Consider the following 20971-nt stretch of genomic DNA (forward strand, 5'->3'; position numbering starts at 1 on the left):
TCTGATCACTGTCAGTGGCAGGGGGCTTCTTCCTGCTTTCCCTTTCGCCTCCCTGCATTGTGCCTACATATGCAAATTAACCACCATCTTGTTGGCAGTTAATTTGCATATAGCCCTGATTAGCCAATGAAAAGGGTAGCGTCGTACGCCAATTACCATTTTTCTCTTTTATTAGTGTAGATGTAGCTTTATGAAACATTCACTACATTGTTGTTATTGCTGAGAATAACTTTACAAACTTACCTGTGTCCATGGACAGAGATTGGCGTCCATTGCTCCTGAATGACCTAACTGCAGCATCTTAGTCGCTTAAATCGTGTGTGAATCAAATTGATTTTGTTTGCCTCATGATTGCCTACTCTCTGCTTTCCTCTATGCCAGGTTCCCACCTTAGGCTCCCAGGAAGGTGCCTTTGAGAATGTTCGGATGAATTACAGCGGAGACCAGGGCCAGACTATTCGACAGCTAATCAGCGCCCATGTACTCAGGCGGGTGGCTATGTGTGTACTCTCCTCCCCCCATGGGCGTCGCCAACATTTGGCAGTCAGTCATGAGAAAGGCAAGGTGGGTACTCCCATTTCCTTCCTACTCATTTTAGATTTTATTTATCTTAAGTGCTAAGTAAAACAGATAGATGACTATGCTCAGATTGGCCCTTTGGGAAAAATCTATCAGGTTCTGAGAATGCTTTAAGGACAGTGCTCAATGAGCATTTCTACTGGAACACTTGGTGACCTGATTAGACTTAGACCCAGTATGACGAACAAAGGCTCTGTTTCTCATTAGTAAATCCCCACTCAAAGCATGTCCTTCAAGCCCCAGGGAAAGGTAATGACAAGCAGTGACCTATGACAGAGTGACTTCCAGTTTGGTCACTCTGGAAGGCATAAGCCAAGAGACAGCTTCATAGGAAAACTAAGTGTTCCTTATTTGGTTCCTCCCAGCCCTCAAAGGACACTGGAAAGTTTATATGTTGTGTTCTAGAACCCATGGAAGGTGAGAGAGTTGTGGGTATCTTCACGTTTTTCTGTATTCTGGCTTCTCTATCACCATAAATTGTTTTAACATTACCTTAAGTGAAAAGAACAAACTAGAGATATGAATAGTTCTTAAAAGAGCTGGAAAATACTCAAAAATATTTCGTAGTAAACTAGAAAGGATATAGTACATAGCAATTTATTTTTATGAACTGATTATAGAAAGAGAAATTAGGTTTATTGGTCCTCACTGGATGGAGAAAATGAAGACATTCCATATCTTTTAGCCAGGAGAAATAGAGGCTGATATTGGGCTAGGGTTTTCCTCAGAGGCTTATCCACAATAAAAACCTGCAAACTAATATTCCTATTGAAGAAGTGTTTGTTATTGCTGTGTTCTCTGAGAAGACTAGGGTTAAGAATAAATTGGTAATTGTTCCTGTGCAGATCACTGTTCTGCAGCTCTCTGCACTCCTGAAGCAAGCAGATTCCAGCAAAAGGAAGTTGACGCTCACCCGCCTGGCATCTGCCCCAGTCCCCTTTACTGTGTTGAGCCTCACCGGGAATCCATGCAAGGAAGACTACCTGGCTGTGTGTGGGCTGAAGGTAACAGTCATGATCCAGGGTTGGTTACCTAGCGCTGTGGGTCCTAGTCACCTCTCTCCTGTTCTTAGCACCACTTTCCTTACTGGCTGTTGAGGTTAAACTTAAAAATGATTGGCATGCAAAAGAAATATTTATCTGAATTACTTCTACATTGTTTTTATGTTGGAATAATCTTTATATGTTCTTGAAACCTGAATATGTTCTAGATAGTCTGAATACTGTCTGAAGGCAGGGAATATTAGGGAAGAATAGGAAACATTAGAACTCTGAAATGAATTAGTCTATTTCCAAATCATCTTTCAACCATTCTGTCCCTTAACTGTGTCCAGGACTGCCATGTGCTGACCTTCAGTAGCTCAGGCTCCGTTTCGGATCACTTGGTGTTGCACCCCCAGTTGGCCACAGGAAACTTCATCATCAAAGCCGTGTGGTTACCTGGTTCACAGACTGAGTTAGCGATTGTCACCGCAGATTTTGTCAAGGTACGGTAACAGCTCTGATGATGTGGTCCTAGAATGGTTTTGCTTTTAAATCCAGAATGTCTGATCTCAATTTCTCAGAAATAAAAAATGAAAAAATCCTAACATTTTGTTACATTGCCGAGCAGGAGCTTTCTGTGTGTAGGCAACTTAAAATTCCCCAGCATACCAAATACACAGCTATTGCTGTACTTGTGGCAGAATTTGTTGATGTGTATCTCTCCCCTGCTCATTCCTTGAGAGAGAGTAACGGGTACTTTATTCATCAGTGCCTAGCACTTGCTCTCCAATTGTAGCTCTTTGGATTTACCAGGATAATTTGGGAGTGGAGCTGCAATAGATCTCCCTGATTTCATCTTTTTTCCTTTCATTCTGCAGATTTATGACCTGTCTGTTGATGCCTTGAGTCCAACCTTCTACTTTCTCCTGCCAAGCTCAAAGATACGAGATGTGACCTTCCTCTTTAACGAGGAGGGAAAGAACATCATTGTTATAATGTCATCAGCGGGGTACATCTATACTCAGCTCATGGAGGAGGCCAGCAGTGCCCAGCAGGGACCCTTCTATGTCACTAATGTTCTGGAAATCAACCACGAGGACCTAAAGGTTAAAGCAAATGTTGCCGTTTCCTTCTATTCCCGATTTAATTAGCTTAGCAACTCTTCTATTCTGGTTCTTTTTTCTTCTAACTTTTTACCTAATAGCAAAAACTATTATCCTTTAGGAGTAAATTCAACTTGATGTTTCTTTATTCTCACTTTTTAAAATTTAGCCCAGGGATCTCATGTTTTAGACTATGAGAGCTCAGAGTCTTGATTTAAAACTAATAACCAGCAAAACGGGAAGCTGGTACCCAAGGCAACATGAGAAGTTAATGCGGACGTGTCTTTGTCCTGACAGGACAGTAACAGCCAGGTGGCAGGTGGTGGTGTGTCTGTCTACTACTCCCACGTGTTGCAGATGCTCTTCTTCAGCTATTGTCAAGGCAAGTCATTTGCGGCCACCATCAGCAGGACGACTCTGGAGGTGTTGCAGCTCTTCTCCATCAACATCAAAAGGTGGGAATGAGCCCTGCATGTTGGCTTCATAATGCCCACACTCACCAGGAGGGCTCCCCTCCCCCCTAAGCACTGTGTCTGTTAGGAATTTGGTGAAATGTACTTTCCTCCATCAGACAGCTCCTTTCCCTGCTGGTATCTTCACAGTCAGGCAGCATCCAGTGTCGGCAGGTTGGGCTGTCTGCATGGTTTGTCCCCACCATGGAGATTAACGCATAAGAGGTAGTTTGTGGGGCCACTGTCATTCAGAAGGAAAAGCTGTAGTCAAGGCAGCAAAGCGGATTTTAATGTGATTACTGAGTTTTGAGAAGGGAAAGTTTCTCCTGGACATGCATGTTGTCATAATGGCCTTTAAGTTGCCTCTTGGGGGACTCATTGGTTATAAAACATGGAATCGGTAGTGGGGGCATAGTTGGGGTTGGGGATCTAGAAGGTTCCATTAGCTTTTTAGATAATAGAGATGTGTGCGAAGTAGTGACTGTTTTATTTAGGGAGGGGGAAGGGGTTTAGGATTTTTTCCTTATCTGCTATTGAAGAACCATTCTAGTACTTTCTGGCCTCTGTTTTGTGAATTACTGGTTTGGGATGAAATAAAATAGATGTCATTCACACATAACTTGAAGTGTTTGGAGACTTTTTTTTTAATCCTCACCCAAGGCTATTTTTCCATTGATTTTTAGAGAGTGGAAGAGAGAGAGAAAGATAGAAATACCAATGTGAGAGAGACATGTCGATTGGTTGCCTCCTGCATGAACCCTGACCAAGGCCCAGGCTGGGGAGGAGCCTGCAACCCAGGTACATACCGTTAACTAGAATTGAACCCGGGACCCTTCAGTCCACAGGTCGACGCTCCACTGAGCCAAACTGGGTACCTATTCCCTCAGACAGTGGAGCCTAGCAGTGGAGATCCTAACCAGGACTCCTGCTGGGGCACACTTTGGGGCATATGAGAGTATATACATGGCTCAGAATAGAAATGAGACTCATGGGTAATTGAGTCCTGGACAAATAGCTTGCTCTGAGAGTCAGGTGTTTAGTGAGGATGTCCTTTAGCTCAAGGACAGCTCCAGTAGATGATGGAGCTGTGACCCTGACCGTGGCCACTTTTGTTGTCTGCAGTTCCAATGGTGGCAGTAAAACATCTCCTGCCCTTTGCCAGTGGTCTGAGGTGATGAACCACCCTGGTTTGGTGTGTTGTGTCCAGCAAACTACAGGTGTGCCACTGGTAGTTATGGTGAAACCAGACACTTTTCTTATTCAAGAAATAAAGACTCTTCCTGCTAAAGCAAAGGTCAGTGCCACATTCTCCCATCACTTGAATTGCGTGAACCTGCTCTAGTTTTATGTTGTTTAGTCTACTTTCCCAGCTCTTTCAGTGGAGCCGATATAAGGATTGGGATCCATTTTTTCCCCTCAACGCCCGTGCATGCCATCTTTCTGCAGCCCCACAACTGACTGTGAAACCAGCTGCTTCTCTGCCTCTCTCTCTCTCTCTCTCTCTCTCTCTCTCTCTCTCTCTCTGAGGTTCTGATCTGTAGGTGCGGGAACTAACACCCTCCTTTGTCCCCTTCTAGATCCAAGACATGGTCGCCATTAGGCACACGGCCTGCAACGAGCAGCAGCGGACAACCATGATCTTGCTGTGTGAGGATGGCAGCCTGCGCATCTACATGGCCAACGTGGAGAACACCTCCTATTGGCTTCAGCCATCCCTGCAGCCTAGCAGTGTCATCAGCATAATGAAGCCCGTTCGAAAGCGCAAGACAGCCACCATCAGTAAGGCCCCTCAAGTCAGGGCTGAGGGGGTGGGGGGGGCAGTCTTCTAGATGATAAATAGAGTAGACTGTTGTAAATATCCATAAAGAATCGGTGACTGTCTGACTTCCATGTTTTGTAAAGGTAGGGATATGTCTTAGCTAATTTCCAAAAATGGACTCAAGTTTCCTGAGGCCACCAATGCTCTGTGTGGCTTTTAGAGACACATTATACTAATTGGAAGCACCCATTGGCTCTCCACTTAGGGTCATCCATTCTCAGGTGCCCAGTAAAGAATTATCTTTTGGACCTTGTTTGAGAGATTTTTCTCTGGGTTCAGGGAAAATTGCTTGCCTGGTGGGAAGTGCAAGAACTGAGGAGTAGGTTCTCCAGTTGCTGGTTAATTTCTCAGTGAGGAGTGAAGAGCCCCTCCTGGGTCTCTGAGCTGGGATCCTGCTCCTGACTGACGGAGGACTCTTCAGGGAGTGAAAGCTTGACTGTAGGAGTGAGTAAATCTGGCTAAGCACAGAGCGTTGTGGGGGTCCTCCCATTACCTGAAATTTGTCCCAGTCTGTGAGATAGTGATGCAGCTCATCCGCCAGTAAAAAAATCGTTCTACTTATTTTAAACAAACCAGCTATGAGAGGACCTATTGTTAGTAACTGTACGCAACACCAGCGCCAGGTTTCTTTGTCCTGCTAGGTGATATTGTGGTTATAGGGATAATAACTGTGGTATAGCTAACCACATGTAGGCATCATACTGATGCAAACATTATAATCCAGAGTTTGTCTAGAAAGCTTGGAGCATGTGTGTGTGGGCTGAGCTGGAAGGGTGCGACCTATAGAGTGGGCACAGAGGTGGGCGAGGCGACACTTACCAGTGCTCTCTGGCAATCTGTGCTGCTGTCCACAGCAACCCGCACATCCAGCCAGGTGACCTTCCCCATTGACTTCTTTGAACACAACCAGCAGCTGACAGATGTGGAGTTTGGTGGTAATGACCTTCTGCAGGTCTACAATGCACAACAGATAAAGCACCGGCTGAATTCCACTGGCATGTATGTGGCCAACACCAAGGTGAGGACTGGGTCAGGCTGGGTTCAGATTCAAGCAGTGTTGTTGGAGAGCACATCTCTTGAGCGTGCCACTGCCCCTAGACACTAGTTAAATGGTCCCTGGGGTGAATATTTGTCACCCCATGCAGAAGGGATTCTGAACAACGTTACCAACAGGTGTGCTGTGCAGAGGGCAGGTGGGTGGTAACTGCGAGGGAGAAGGAAGCCTGAAATTGAAGAGAGTCTGCTCCCTGTCTCAATTTGCCTGGCTTTGGAAGGAAGGAAATTATTACTGGAGAGTTAAAAGGATGAAGGTGTTGTGGGGACCACACTGAGACACTGTCAGAGGAAGGTTTACAGGTCTGCCCTTAAGAACTGTATTCGTTCTCTGATATGAGCCTTTCTTTCCTGCAGCCTGGTGGCTTCACCATTGAGATTAGTAACAACAACAGCACAATGGTGATGACGGGCATGCGGATCCAGATTGGGACCCAGGCAATTGAACGGGCTCCGTCATATATCGAGATCTTTGGCAGAACGATGCAGCTTAACCTGAGTCGCTCCCGCTGGTTCGACTTCCCCTTCACCAGAGAAGAGGCCTTGCAGGCTGATAAGAAACTGAACCTCTTCAGTGAGTCACCAGCCCCTGGCACCGATTGTATCCTTCCCACTGTGATGCTGACTTGGGGGCCACTTCCCTGTGGCTCTTGAGTATTTGGGGACCCTCTATTCTGCTGATACCTCTGTGGTCTCTACTGTCATGGAACTCTGAGCTTCATTTGAGATATGAAGGAGGCGAGGTGACAGGAAAGGGATATACCTGAGAATGGGAGGGGTGGAGATAGGGTCAAAATCTGCTTCAGTTCCACGTCTGTAGGCTTGGGTCAGCCTTGCTGATGGGCTGCCTGCGTGTTTATGCCGAGAGGAGGCAAGATCAGCACGTGAAGTCACAAGGCTTCCTTAAAGCACAGAGACAGCCATAGGTCCACGGCACTGAGGTGTTTGACCGTGCCTTGCCTTGCCAGGCTATTAAAAACTTGAAACCCTGAATATAAATCCCGAGTCTTGCATAAGGCTGGCATCTTTCTATAGTGTTTACTGGCCGTCTGTCTGATGCTATTTGTGTGAATGATGGGGATCTGTGCTTTGAACAATGGGAGTGCTCAGAGTTCTCTGCGCGAGGGGGTTGGCGATACAGTGTCCTGATAGCGCAGAGGGTCTGGTTCCTATAGTGATGGTCAGCGACTCTTCTTCCAAATAGTAGACCTCATAGGCTTTGATTGTGGGGCTGTTTCTTCATGTATTTAATATCTGTGCAGACTAAGGTGCTGCTGAAGTTGCAGGAGATCAGGTTCTATGACTGAAAATGCATGTGATTTGCTACTTTGCTCAAACTTATTCTGGTGTTTGCTTTGAAGATGGTGGTGTTAGCCCTTCAGAGAATGTGCTTCTTAATAGCTTCTCTTGCTTATTACAGTTGGGGCCTCGGTGGATCCAGCAGGTGTCACCATGATCGATGCTGTAAAAATTTATGGCAAGACTAAGGAGCAGTTTGGCTGGCCAGATGAGCCCCCGGAAGAATTCCCTTCTGCCTCTGTCAGCAACATCTGTCCTTCAAACCTGAACCAGAGCAATGGCACTGGAGAGAGCGACTCAGCCGCCCCCACCACAACCAGTGGAACTGTCCTGGAGAGGTACCAGCACTGAAGGGGCTGGCTTCAGTATCACCATTTCTCACTCTCCCTGCAGAACCTGTGTCTTGAGAGAGTCAGCCCGTATTAACTGCCTCAGGTTGAGCCCGTGATTTTCAAGTGTTCACACAACTCCCAATACTCGCTGTCCTCTTCGTGTGCAGACAAAGCCTGAAAGTGTGTTGAGAGCCATCTGTGCCTTCTCTTAATGCTCAGGCATCCTTTGGTATAGCCAGAGGCTGCTAAGATGCTTATACGAGTGTAGATTAGGATCCAGTCTTGCAGAAATTATGGGGGGAAATCTTCCCTTTCGTTCCGATTTCATCATTTTCTCATCTTTCTCTGCAGCAGCAACTTATGTGGTGATAACTGCTGTAAGAGGCTGGCTGCTGTGTTGTGGCAGAGTTCAGAGCCTCCTGGGCTCCCTCCAGAGGCCTCCTTAAGTACTGCGCTTGGCTTCTTTGCATTAGGCAGCTACTGGTTTGCCATGGCAGATGAAGTAACTCATGATGTAAGATGTTGAGATTCTTACATTGTAAGTCATAAGAATAGCCTGGCTTGAATCACTGCCTCCCACCAGCAGCCTCCCCCTTTCCCTTCTCTCTCCTTTTCTCTTCCCCTACCCTATTCTTATATTGTTTGCTTAGGATGTGTTTCCAGGTTTCTCCGAGCTTCACATTTTTTTCCTTTTTTTTTTTTCTTTGCTTCTTCCCCAAGTTCTGAAACTGAGTCCCTAACCAAGCTGGACCGGTTAGTATGCCCTCTTTCTTTTCTCTGCACGAGTGAGTGTGTGTCAGAGAGCAGTGTAACCCAATGGTGTGGCTTTGCGTTGAATCTGCTTCTGTGGAAGAGTCCTCCTGCTCCTCTCTGTTCTGGTGGTTGCATGGCTGCAGAGCTGTCTGCCGAAAAGTGGAGAATGCGGAGGGTTGTACGTGCGCACTTGGTGTTGGCTGCTTCAGACTTTGTTGGCTTTCTCTTTTCCTTACCTCATTCCTCCCTGTGCCCTCTCTACAGTAGATGAGAAGGGCGGCCAGGGGCAGTGGGACAATCAAGAAGCCCTACCACCTGAAAAGCCACTGGAGAGCTATTCCGTCCAGCTGTTTTATGCCCCTGGTCTCTCTTCCCTGGCTCTTTGTCTTCCTCTACCCCTTGACCTTCCTTTCCAACTGCCTTCTCAGTCCTTTCCCTCTCTCCAGAGCATCGGTCCTCCGAGCATTGGTCTTTTTACTATGCCACATTAAACTCACAGGAGTTGGTCCTGGGCAGCATGTTACAGTTGGGTTTCCTGTTATTTCCTACAAGAAAATCGCTCAGGTTTCTAAAGGTGCTTTGTAGTATCCTTTAAATGGTGGCAATTGGCATGCTCCTGAAAATACAGTTTGCTTTCTTCCCCATACTTAGGGACGCATAAGAAGTGCCTTTGTGCATTTTCTAGGAGGTGTAAGTAAAATATAAACTAACCTTCCCCGTATAAGAACATTTAACCTTTCCCCTTGTGTATGTATCCCTCTGCCTGTGAACTGTGGGCATCTGAGCTTCAGGTCCCATTGCATCAGACTGTTAAGCCCATCTCAGTGATCCCTGCCACAGGCAGCAGAAGGAAGCACATTTATCCTCTTTAAGGAAGAAAAGCCCTGTCTTTGAGTTACGGATTATGAACATGGCCTCGGGTTGATCTCCAAGCAGGAGCCAGGTTTCTCCTGGCCTGCAACACGAGGAAAGGATATGCATGGTTGATGCCTGTGGCAGGTCTTATGCTTTGATTTTGTATTTGGCATTCATTAGCTGTCCCCAAGGTCCTCATGACTAGAGTTTGCGCAGGCTAAAGCACAGGGCAGAGAGAAGGGTTGTTGTACTCAAGCCAGCTTTTCTGTCTCCCTAGGCTGGTGGTGAGTTCTTTAGAAGCTCTGGAAAGCTGCTTTGCTGTTGGCCCAATCATCGAAAAGGCAAGTTACTTTTTCAAAGTTCATGGGAGCCTTCTGAAGGGGCAGGAAGTCAGTGGAATTGTCAGAAGCCCCGGGGCCTCCCAGCTCTAAGGGACATTTATAGCTTAATCTTTATTTGCTGAGAAGTGTTAGAGAAGTCTTCCACTTAAGGCCTTCTGTCCTACTTTTGGGGGACCCTTTGTAACAGTGTTTCAGAGAACAGGGTGAGTGCTGGTAAAAGAACACTTCTGGAGTCATGAGCTTGGACTCTATTTCTACACCTGTATTGTGAGAGGATTATAATTTCTGAAATTCCTTGTTTGGCTTTTTGCAGTCCATGGAGCTCACCTTGCCCTGGGGGTCTGGAAGGGAGGAAAGAAAGAGGAGGGCAGGGTGTAGACAGTGCATTCCACATGGACGCGGTAGGCTTAGTGGTACCCCTCCTGTCTTTCGCATCAGGAGAGAAACAAGAACGCAGCTCAGGAGCTGGCCACGTTGCTGCTGTCCCTGCCAGCACCTGCCAGTGTCCAGCAGCAGTCCAAGAGCCTCCTGGCCAGCCTGCACACCAGCCGCTCGGCCTATCACAGCCACAAGGTAATCGTTCCCTCTTGGGATGCCTTCTGTGGAGGTGGAAGTTGGGGCTACTGACAGGGAATCAAGTATGTTGGCTTTCGTATGTAAAGTAAGGGCATAGTGAAGTACAGTGGAGAGGGATAGCATTGAGATTAGACCCACACAGTCTAAAAATGTCTCCTGAGAAATTAATGGATATTCCTGGAAACAGGATAAGCCGGCAGTGGGCTACTGGTTTGCATTTGTTTTTTCTGTCACTCTAATAGGATCAGCAAGAGTTAAGAAAGAGGGGCATTTGATGTGAGTCTCTGGCTGGAAGAGAGTGAAGAGGGGGACTCATTTGGGAGATCAGGGCTGTTGGTGTTTTCCTCTGCCAGTTGTGGTACCAGCCTATCAGTGTACTTGCTTGTGAGGAAATTGTTGAATGGTTGTTGGAGAGAGACTGAGGGGGAACCTGGGAAGAGAGGGTCTCACCTGTAAAAGTAAGTGGGGCCGAATGCAGTAAGTTGGGCCAGTTTCCACAGATGGAAAAGTCAGCAGCCCAGATGCCTTGGTTAGTTTTTATGCCTCTAACCCAGAGAACTGAGAAATGTGAGTTTATCCTGCTGCACCACTCAAGCGAAGGCAGTTTTGGAAACAACCTTTGGGTGGTATGAACTTGCAAAAGAATGACCTTTTACTGTGGGAAAGAGATCTGGGATGTTGCAGTTCTGGAGAATTGGGTGGTTTCTAATTTTCTTCCCCATCAGTTTGGTAACGATTTTGTGACTTATTTCCTTTTTTAGTACCTTTAATATTTTATGTATTAGAAAGTTTAACTTCGAAGATTTTTTTACTATTAACTGGTGGTAATTAACCTGTTCTCTTGAGAGGAGGTAGCCATCCTGACCATCTGCCAGCTCTCCTCTGCTCTTTGCCATAGTACCAGCCCTTGCTTGTGGTTTATCCTCTGTGGTCCTTCCATTATAGGATCAGGCCTTGCTGAGCAAAGCCGTGCAGTGTCTCAACACATCCAGCAAAGAAGGCAAGGACTTGGACCCTGAGGTCTTCCAGAGGCTGGTGATCACAGCTCGCTCCATTGCCATCATGCGCCCTAACAACCTTGTCCATTTTACGGAGTCAAAGCTGCCCCAGATGGAAACAGGTGAACTTAGCCTGGATGGACGTGGTCCTGAAATCTGCTTCATACACCTTCTACACCCTTTCACCCTTGTATTGTTCTCACTGGCCTCTGACTGACTTCATGCTCCGAACCAGGGATTTTGCTCTCTTGTCTTTATACCTTATGGAGGGTTTGTGACATTAAGGTTGTACCATTTTTAAGTAAATAATACTCTTTCCAGTGCTTACTTCTTGTATTATCCTTGGGTTTATTCACTACTCTGGGCATTGATATAATCTGTCACTACCTCTTATGATCTTGAGGGTAAAGTTAAGCTTGGGCCTGGTTGCTTTAAAGTAATAGGGTCATATCTTTTACGTTTATGCTGTTCTTTTGCCAGTATTTTATTAATATGTGTAATGGACTTTCTTAGTGCTCGATTCTGTTTCCTCCTCTCTCATTTTGTCTGGATACCAAACTTGTTTTGTCTTTATCAAATATAGTTTATTGATGCCTTTACAATTCTCTGTTATTTTCATGCACCCATATGCTGTCATCATGTTGCTCCTCCTTTAAATATCATAGTCTAGGAATCATTCTAGAAAATCTCAGACGGTCCTCCAGTTTTGAAAAGTTTAACAGTTGGACCTGAGGTCTCTGAATCTGCTGTAAAGATCTTGAATGCTCCCCTTCTTCTTAATTCTAACATACAGTGTTTCTGTGATATTCCTTTCCCAGACTGTTTTTTTCCTAGATGTGCCTGCTGGAATCTAGGGATAGTTGGCATATTGATTGGGGCCCCACTTGAAACTCCCTCCCCAGGCAAGCTTCCTTGACCTGAGTTAACCTTAAAACAAATTAAATTCCATCTCCGATTTACAGTCGTTAATAATTTTCTTTCTCCTACTCAGAAGGAGTGGAGGAGGGGAGAGAGCCGCAGAAGCAGCTGGAAGGAGATTGCTGCAGTTTCATCACCCAGCTGGTGAACCACTTCTGGAAGCTCCACGCGTCCAAACCCAAGAATGCCTTCTTGGCACCCGCCTGCCTGCCAGGTATCATTTGAAAGGGAAACTTGAGTCTTGTAAGTTTGTCTTTGAACAGAATGAACCCCTAGCCTTTAGTCATCCATTTATTCAGAACTAATGGTTAGGAAGTAGAAGTCTGTGAGACCAGTACACTGTTCCTAAAACAGACGTTCAGTGGAGGGGCAAGGAAGTGGAGTTTTCTTTTATCTCTTCATGATAGGGTCAATTTTTCACATGGAGGGGTGTGTGTGTCCTTAGTCATGTTTATAATTGTTTAAAAAACCTTTGAGAGCTTGATTCAAAGCCAGTTCAGAGGGTAAAAGTTAAGTATCAACCTTGAGAATTATGTTATTTCCGAGCTGTCATTGCCTTTGGTATCTAACTTCTCACACTATCCTGGGTGTAGGTGGATAGTCAGGATCTACTAGCAATCTAGAAAAGTAGAACAACCCCTAATGTTGGTTTATGTTTGGAGTTTTCTTGGGCAATAAACCAAAAAGGCATGTCAATGTCACACTTATCACCTAAGATCTGGGGTTAGTGGGGAACATTTAGAATCTGCTCATCTTTTCACACTTCTCTGCCCTATTTTGATATCCAAAAGTGTAGACAATTACTTATGTCTGTGATGCAAGGTATCTGGTGAGGTTTTCGAGGACAGTTTGAGAGATTAGGAGAGTATTAATAAAACAAATCAAATAATGCTGACAGCCTACATTTCTGTGTGTGTATTTTGTTTATTTTGCTTTTTTTGTGCTAATTATTTTGTTGTTATCTTGACCTTTATGTGGGGATAAGAATTTCTCCTTTTCCTTAGACTTTCAGGTAGTTAGAAGTTTTTTCGTTATATTTTTATCCCCTTTTAGGCCTAACTCATATTGAAGCTACCGTCAATGCTCTGGTAGACATTATCCATGGCTACTGTACGTGTGAGCTGGACTGTATTAATACAGCATCCAAGATCTACATGCAGATGCTACTGTGTCCTGTACGTATCACTAAAACCCCACATAGCCTGGGAATGTCTGGAAAAATCACTTTTTGTATGTTTGTTAGTTAATGAAATAAAAACAGGCTTAAAGGAGATAATGGGAAATGGAGCTCTGAATATCAATAAAAGCTTTAAGAGTTTACTTATTCCATGGAAAAAATGGTTGAAGAGGTGATGGACTTTGTCTTGTTCAGTGTTGGATCCCCAGGAATATCCTGGTTATTGCTGCTTGGTTAGTGTTAAGTATTAAAGTGAGTACATGAGAGACCATCATCAAGCTCTATCTCCAGTGACTGTCACAGAAGCTAAGTGTTTGAAGTACTGATTTGAGCACAGAGCTAGGATGAGTCTGATCATCTGGTGAAAAGCCAAAACCCATTTGTAGAGAGCCAGAGTGACTTCAGGAGCAAACGACCTGCCAGTCCGTTACCAGCACGGATACAAGAATGTAGTGAGTGGGTCTGACACAGCCAGGTCAGGAAATGGGTTAGCTGCTGAACTTGCTCAGAAGGCTTACCACTGAGTCGGTAGGTCTTCCACATGCGTGTAAGGGATTGACCATGAGAGGAAAGTGTTTTGTAGGCAGTCTCGTGAATGATTTAAAATCTAAGCATGACAGTTTCCTTTCAACCTCAGGATCCTGCCGTGAGCTTCTCTTGTAAACAAGCTCTAATTCGAGTCCTAAGGCCCAGGAACAAGCGGAGACATGTGACGCTGCCCTCCTCCCCTCGAAGCAACACTCCAATGGGTAATGCGAGGTCTGGGTTTAGGCTCTCAGGTGGTGGGAAGGGGGAGGAGGGAGGACGTGCTGCCCATGTTGACCAAGGTTCTGGAGACTTTTGTTTATGTGTCTTTTGTTGTTACCCTACCTTACTCCATAAAGGATTTAAGATGACATATAAAAGTGCATATAATAAGTAGGATAAAAATAAAGAAAATCAAAGCCATGGACAAATAAAGATACAATAGTAAAGTCAAGCCAAGGATACAAAAAAAACCCGACAGCATGAGTCCTGTATGGTTAAGTGAAGATCTTATATTTGGCTGAAAGCTTCCCCCAAGCCACAGCAAAAGTAACAAAAGAAGAGTTATAAAGTTACAGTGACTAAAGAAAACCCCCCCGCTATTTTTCAGGAAAAGGAGACTTCCTGGCATAAAAACTGTACATAAAGTAAGGATCCATTTTGTTGCCCAGGGGGTAGTATCTGCTCGTCTTGCCTGCAGTGTTTGACAGCAGATTTCACCAGAGATTTCCCTCATGATACACTGGGACACAAGTCTAGGGCATGGCATTTAACATTTTGTAAAGCATTTCTCAGAGTATCTTAGCATTAACATATTATGTAACACGCTGGTTACTTGTTTCCCCCAGAAGTAAATTACCAATGAAAGGCACATACATAATTGTAAATTTCTGTGTGCCAAATTATAGAGTAAAAAGTACGTTGAAATTAATTTACTAATTAGCCTAATATATAAAAATATTTCAACATGTGGTCAATATAAATTATTAGTGAAATATTTTGTGTCCTTAAAAAGTATTTTTTTAAAAAATATTTTATTGATTTTTTACAGAGAGGAAGGGAGAGGGATAGAGAGTTAGAGACATCGATGAGAGAGACATCGATCAGCTGCCTCCTGCACACTCCCCACTGGGGGTGTGCCCGCAACCATGGTATATGCCCTTGACCGGAATTGAACCTGGGACCCTTGAGTCCACAGGCCGACGGTCTATCCACTGAGCCAAACCGGTCCGGGCCTTAAAAAGTATTTTTTGTGCAGTCTTAATCTAGTGTGTAGTAAGTACTAATGTCACATCCCCTTTCGGACCAGTCACATTCTAAATGCTCAGTGGCTGGTGGCTGCTCGGTGGTCCAGTGCAGGTCTGGAGGAATGCTTGTGACTTGGTGACCCTCCACCCTCCTTGACTATCATTAGTGTTATCTAAACTTTGGATGAGCTAGGCAACCGTCTGTGCATCTTTGGTGAGAAGCTAAAGTGCAGAGAGTGTACGTTTCCAATTAAGGCCACATTCACATGCTTTCCCAGCCATCGAGTGGGAGGCAAGGGGTCTAACTCATTAGAAGGCCTCTCCCCTCCAACAGGAGCTGGCTGGGCAGGACCTGTAGTGGTGTCCTCACCCTCCATTTGATGATTTCACATTTTTTCAATCCTCATTCTCATAATGATTGTGTAGGGTGACAATCTCACCAACCCAGTTGTTTTGGAAAAAAATAATAAAATAACACTCTAAGCTGCCATGACAGATAACAGACATTATTATTTACTTTCTCTGTCTTGCCCAAGGCCTCCCGAGAGTTGGTGGGAGCTGGTTTTAGATTTCTCTGCTTTATGGAAATCCCCGCTCCCCCTTCATCAGCTGGAAAAAGTCTTTTCCTAAGGTGGGGCAAGCTGTCACTACCAGTCCCATCTTCCCAGACCCTGCCAGGTCCAGGAAACATTAGAACAGGCTGGAGTTTACCTCTAAGACACAGGTGCCGGCTGGTAGCTTGTCTGGGTTTTTGTTTGCTCTGTGACTCCTCATGCCACATGCTGAGGGTGGAGTGCCTTCAGGTGACTGGGATTTCTTCGACTCAGGAGACAAGGATGATGATGACGATGATGATGCAGATGAGAAAATGCAGTCATCAGGGATCCCGAATGGTGGTCACATTCGTCAGGAAAGCCAGGAACAGAGTGAGGTGGACCATGGAGATTTTGAGATGGTGGTGAGTCGGGCCGGAGAGGGGAAGGGGGCCTCTAACTTGCTAGCTCTTATTCAGTGGACTTCCAAAAGCTACCATTTACCGTGGGATACTGACATAGCTTTCTCGTTGCAGTCTGAGTCCATGGTGTTGGAGACAGCTGAAAATGTCAACAATGGCAACCCCTCTCCCCTGGAGGCCCTGCTGGCAGGTGCAGAGGGCTTCCCGCCCATGCTGGACATCCCGCCTGATGCAGATGATGAGACCATGGTTGAGCTGGCCATTGCCCTGAGCCTGCAGCAGGACCAACAAGGTAGAGGCAATGCCAGGAGCACAGCAGCCTAATTGCCTTGCACAGGAAAGAGGGTCTGGCAGTTACTGATGTGCAACTGACTTAGTTTGTCCCCAGATTTGGGGAGAGGTTGATCTGGGTGAGAGCTGTTTGGAGATACAGGTGGAGAGTGAGAGGGATTGTGGTAACATTTTCAGGCTGGGAGCCAGTCTCATAGTTTCTGTTAGTTGGATTGTCCCTCCCAAATCTGTTCGATTCCTCCAGCCTGTGCCCTCCCTACCTGAGCTAAAGAAAGTCTTCCACCATCTCTGTAATGAAACGTGGTGGTTGGGTAGCTATAGCTCTTGATTAACCTCCTCTAGGCCAGAGGGGTCTAACGCTGGAGAGTTTAGACTCCCGAGGGCAGCAGGTGGCCAAAGGAGCGTTGTGGTTGGGGTCTGGGGGGGATGTTGTGCTCACTCTCCACTTGTTTCCCAGGCAGCAGCAGCAGTGCCCTGGGCCTGCAGAGCCTGGGGCTGTCCGGCCAGGCACCCAGCTCTTCCTCTCTGGACGCAGGAACCCTCTCTGACACCACAGCATCAGGTAACTGTCCACAGCAAGGAGCACGGCTCAGGGCCCCAGGACCCTCAGGCCTCGTTTCCAATGCTGTGAGAGTGTAAGGGGCAGCTGCTTTGACAGGCCATTCTGGACTTCCCGCTTCTGCCTTGGCTTTGGAAACAGGAGTGGGGAAGGCATACCGATGCAGTTCCGCAAGGGCGCTCATGGCTTCGCTTCCTGGCTTTGCATGCTGCCTGGCTTCATTCAGCTCATTTCCCGAGGAAAGACCAGGAGACCAGCTTGCAGGTTGATCCGCTTTAGGGCTTAATCGACAGCTTTCAGGGTTCTTCATCAGCGTTCTGACATTTTAGACAACATTAAAAGAAAGACAAGAAATAGAGATTATACCTTTTAACTTTTTCTCTTCATTTGGAAATAAAAGTGAAGCTGCAAGAAGCCGAGTTAGCTGCAGGTTAAAGTAGCTAGCTATCAGGGATGTGCGTGCTCGGGAGGTAGGGATTTTGTGCACAATTCAAATGCATAGGAAATCTTCAGACCTAATTTTGTCTTCACTTTAAAACTCTTCTCATGTGTAAGAAAAGAAAAATTCCTTAGTAGAGAGTTGGACCAAAATAGAAGCGGGTGGGACATCTGAACAGCTGCTGGAAAAGCAACCCCTGATTAATTTAAGGGTTGACTTGGAGTTTTTCAGACTGATGCTTCCCTATATTTGTTTCTTTCTTTTTTATTTTCTTTTTGGAGGTTTTACCCTGGGTCGGTAAGAAAGAGATAAACTGGCTGCTCCTCTTCACCTGCTGCCATGGCTTGTTGCTTTCCTTGGTCCTTTTAGTTGCTGTCATTTCAGGCTTGGAGGTTGCTATCGTGCTGTACCACGTTCCTACTGTGCTCTGTGGCTGTCTTGGCTTCCCTCCTCCATGTACCTCATCCAGCATTTTCCTCCTGTCTCAGCTCAGCCCTGATCCTGGATGCTGTGGCTGTCTCTGGGGAATTTCCTTGCTTCATTTTAGCACCTGATGAGGATGATTAGGTGTGAAATTTCCCAGTGAGCTCCCCCTGGACCACCTGATTAGAAAGAAAAACAAGCAGGGCTGATTCAAGAGCTCACATAGTGATTTCCTCTTATGAGCACTGATTACAAAACAAATCTCATTAAAATTCAGAGTCCTGTGCTTCCGATCTCAGGAGGAGTCAGTAACACCTACACAGTGGTGACTGAAGCATTGTAGCTAGAAAACTGAGTGTTCATGTCACAGATTCTCACTGAGTCTCCGCACTGTTCTATTTGCACTGTGATGCAGCATCGAAGGAAATGCCCAGTGAACTGGGTTTCCACTTCCGTCTCAGTACTGTTCGCAATGCACCATGTGCAGTGTTTGTTCCTGTTAGTTATTAACCAGCAAAGCAAACCTTTCCCTTTTTTCTTTGGCGACAGGACAGATAAACTGCATTGTGTTTTCTGCACTATGTGGTTTGATGCTTTTGCTCCAAGGAGGGGTTTTTACCTGTAACAGCTCTCGTTACTCTCTCAGCTCCAGCCTCAGATGACGAGGGCAGCACAGCAGCGACTGATGGTTCCACCCTTCGGACCTCTCCCGCTGACCATGGTGGTAGTGTGGGCTCGGAGAGCGGGGGAAGTGCAGTGGACTCAGTGGCTGGCGAGCACAGTGGTAATGTGTCTGGGATCCTGATCTCCTTGGGCAGAGGGTGGGGACAAAATGGGAATCCCTGCCTGGGTCCTGGGATTGGTTTCAGCAGAGGGAAGCTTTGGGATCTCATGGAATTTATTTGACCTCATCCCTGGGGTTTCACGTGTTCAGTGATAATAGCTTAAGCTCAGTGAGGTTAATATTGAAATATTTTATAGGCAGCTTTTAATTATCTGTTAGTGGAAGAAAGCAATGGTACACCTAATCCCAAATCATGATTTTAAAAAAACGTTTTTTTTGATTTCAGAGAGAGGAAGAGAGAGGGAGAGAGGGATAGAAACATCAACAATGAGAGAGAATCACTGATGGGCTGCCTCCTGCACACCCCCTACTGGGGATTGAGCCTGCAACCCTGGCATGTGCCCCGACCTGGAATCGAACTATGACCTCCTGGTTTATGGGTTGTCGCTCAACCACCGAGCCACAAAAGTTGGGTGCAAATCATGATTAATCTAAAACAATTTTGGTATGACCTTGAAGTCCATGTTCTGGGTTTTGCTCTTTCTGGGGAAGGTATTTTGGGAAGCCTTGTTAATGATCTGATGTGTTAATATAATAGGTCATTTCACATAATTCTAGCTGATGGGATGGAACTCTAGGATGAGGAAGCATGAGAAAGCCATTTTGGTTTGATCTTATAAATCAGTCTGTGGATGTGAAAAAATTTTTTAAAAAATATATTTTATTGATTTTCTTTACAGAGAAGAAGGGAGAGGGATAGAGAGTTAAAGGCATCAATGAGAGAGAAACATTGATCAGCTGCCTCCTGCACACCCCATTAGGGATGTACCTGCAACCAAGGTACATGCCCTTGACCGGAATCGAACCTGGTACCCTTCAGTCCGCAGGCCAATGCTCTATCCACTGAGCCAAACCAGTTAGGGCTGAAAATTTTTTTTGTGGAGGAGATTAAGAGTAGCTGAGAATGTCTAGATTCCCAAATCAGTATATATTCTCTGGAACGTGAAATGGAAATTTATCAGTAGCTAAGATTAAGATCATTCTTGTAGATAGATATTGTATTCTGTAAAAGAATGAGTGACTGTCTTGGGAGTCATTTAGCATAGTGCCATGGAGTCAAAATTGTGAATTTCATCCTTATATAGTTTCACATAGAAGAAAAATTTTCCAAAGCTACCAGTTATCTTCTAACTATTGCTGACTTGAGAATGCATTGGATTCCATCATGCTTTGGGAGTTGATTTGTGCTTTTAAATCATTTCCCTCCAGTATCTGGCCGGAGCAGTGCTTATGGTGATGCCACAGCAGAGGGGCATCCAGCCGGACCAGGAAGTGTCAGCTCAAGCACTGGCGCCATCAGCACCACCACTGGGCATCAGGAAGGAGATGGCTCCGAGGGAGAAGGAGAAGGGGAAGGAGAAGGAGATGTCCACACCAGCAACAGGTCAGGACCTGGTCATTCTCAGTCAGGAGGCTTTCCGATGGGAAAATATTTTAGGAATAGGATGATGGATCCATTGCAGGAAGTGGAGTGGGTGATAGCAGTATATTTCTTTTGAAATATATAGATAATAAACTCATGAAGCAATTTAAAAAATCTTTGCAAGTGTTCTAGATCTGTCTTTGTTGTCCTAATTAGAATTCTATCTTTGCAAGTGTTCTAGATCTGTCTTTGTTGTCCTAATTGGAATTCTATCAAATCAAATGCAGAGAGCATAGAAATTAGTTTTTCCCTTAAGGCTTCCCTATATTCCTAAATAGCTGAGGAATATATCTTCCTCACTCAAATCTTTCTTGTTTCATCAACAAGATGAAACTAATTTTGTAGCATTCTCTTTATAAATGGCATTGTTAGAGGCTCAACAGTGATAGTTATTAAATATACACTAGAAATAGCTGCTTGCTCAGCATGCTTATAATGTAATAGAGAAGTAAGACAGAGCCAATGCATGTTTATGTCTAAAAAATACCAGTGATGAGCTCTTGGCAAATTGAAATTAATCTAAAAATTCTAATCAGTTTCCCTCAAGACATTCTGGTGGTGTTTGTACTGGATTGGCGGAGTGAATGTGTTCTTAACCAAGAGGTGACTAGAGAAATAGGAAGAAAAACCTAAGAATTCACTCGTGATATAGTATTTGTTAAATTTGTTGAGGCCCACAGTTATCACATTAGTGTAGAAATAAAGAATCAATACTTTGAACTGAGTGATTTTTATCAGAAAAACAGGTCACTGATGCTGTCAGTCATCAGAGACATTGCAGAGGGCATCCGAGTGTCTCCTTTATTGTCCCTCCCATTCCACTCAGACCCTTTCAACAACGCTCATGGAGGTGACCTGGCTCAGTTTAACTGCTGATATCTTGATGGAATTCATTTTTTAACTTAACATAAAGGGGCTTTCTACTTAATCTTTTTATTTTCTCTTAATGTGATTTCTAGGTTAATTCCATGAGTTCAGATAATGTGGTCTTGCTAGGGGTTGCAATTTTATTTATAAAGAACCAACT

At 45.1% G+C, this 20971-nt stretch overlaps 1 protein-coding gene across 1 annotated transcript in view; it reads left to right on the forward strand.

Annotated features, from left to right (window-relative positions):
- UBR4 (ubiquitin protein ligase E3 component n-recognin 4) overlaps window positions 1-20971 on the forward strand; it is a gene marked incomplete at its 5' end in the record, with an annotated part of 124129 nt that overhangs the window by 50470 nt on the left and 52688 nt on the right. Inside the window, 21 exons of the mRNA XM_015565924.1 lie at window positions 382-564; window positions 1425-1583; window positions 1913-2065; window positions 2441-2668; window positions 2963-3120; window positions 4240-4411; window positions 4695-4896; window positions 5791-5954; window positions 6347-6563; window positions 7410-7626; window positions 9506-9569; window positions 10008-10142; window positions 11091-11265; window positions 12135-12275; window positions 13115-13236; window positions 13876-13987; window positions 15838-15968; window positions 16080-16257; window positions 16714-16818; window positions 18324-18461; window positions 19731-19905. Coding sequence (XP_015421410.1) covers window positions 382-564; window positions 1425-1583; window positions 1913-2065; window positions 2441-2668; window positions 2963-3120; window positions 4240-4411; window positions 4695-4896; window positions 5791-5954; window positions 6347-6563; window positions 7410-7626; window positions 9506-9569; window positions 10008-10142; window positions 11091-11265; window positions 12135-12275; window positions 13115-13236; window positions 13876-13987; window positions 15838-15968; window positions 16080-16257; window positions 16714-16818; window positions 18324-18461; window positions 19731-19905 — 3329 coding nt within the window. The remainder of the gene's footprint in view (window positions 1-381; window positions 565-1424; window positions 1584-1912; window positions 2066-2440; window positions 2669-2962; window positions 3121-4239; window positions 4412-4694; window positions 4897-5790; window positions 5955-6346; window positions 6564-7409; window positions 7627-9505; window positions 9570-10007; window positions 10143-11090; window positions 11266-12134; window positions 12276-13114; window positions 13237-13875; window positions 13988-15837; window positions 15969-16079; window positions 16258-16713; window positions 16819-18323; window positions 18462-19730; window positions 19906-20971) is intronic.

The sequence above is a fragment of the Myotis davidii genome, unplaced genomic scaffold (assembly GCF_000327345.1).
Source record: "Myotis davidii unplaced genomic scaffold, ASM32734v1 scaffold299, whole genome shotgun sequence".
Classification (NCBI taxonomy): domain Eukaryota; kingdom Metazoa; phylum Chordata; class Mammalia; order Chiroptera; family Vespertilionidae; genus Myotis; species Myotis davidii.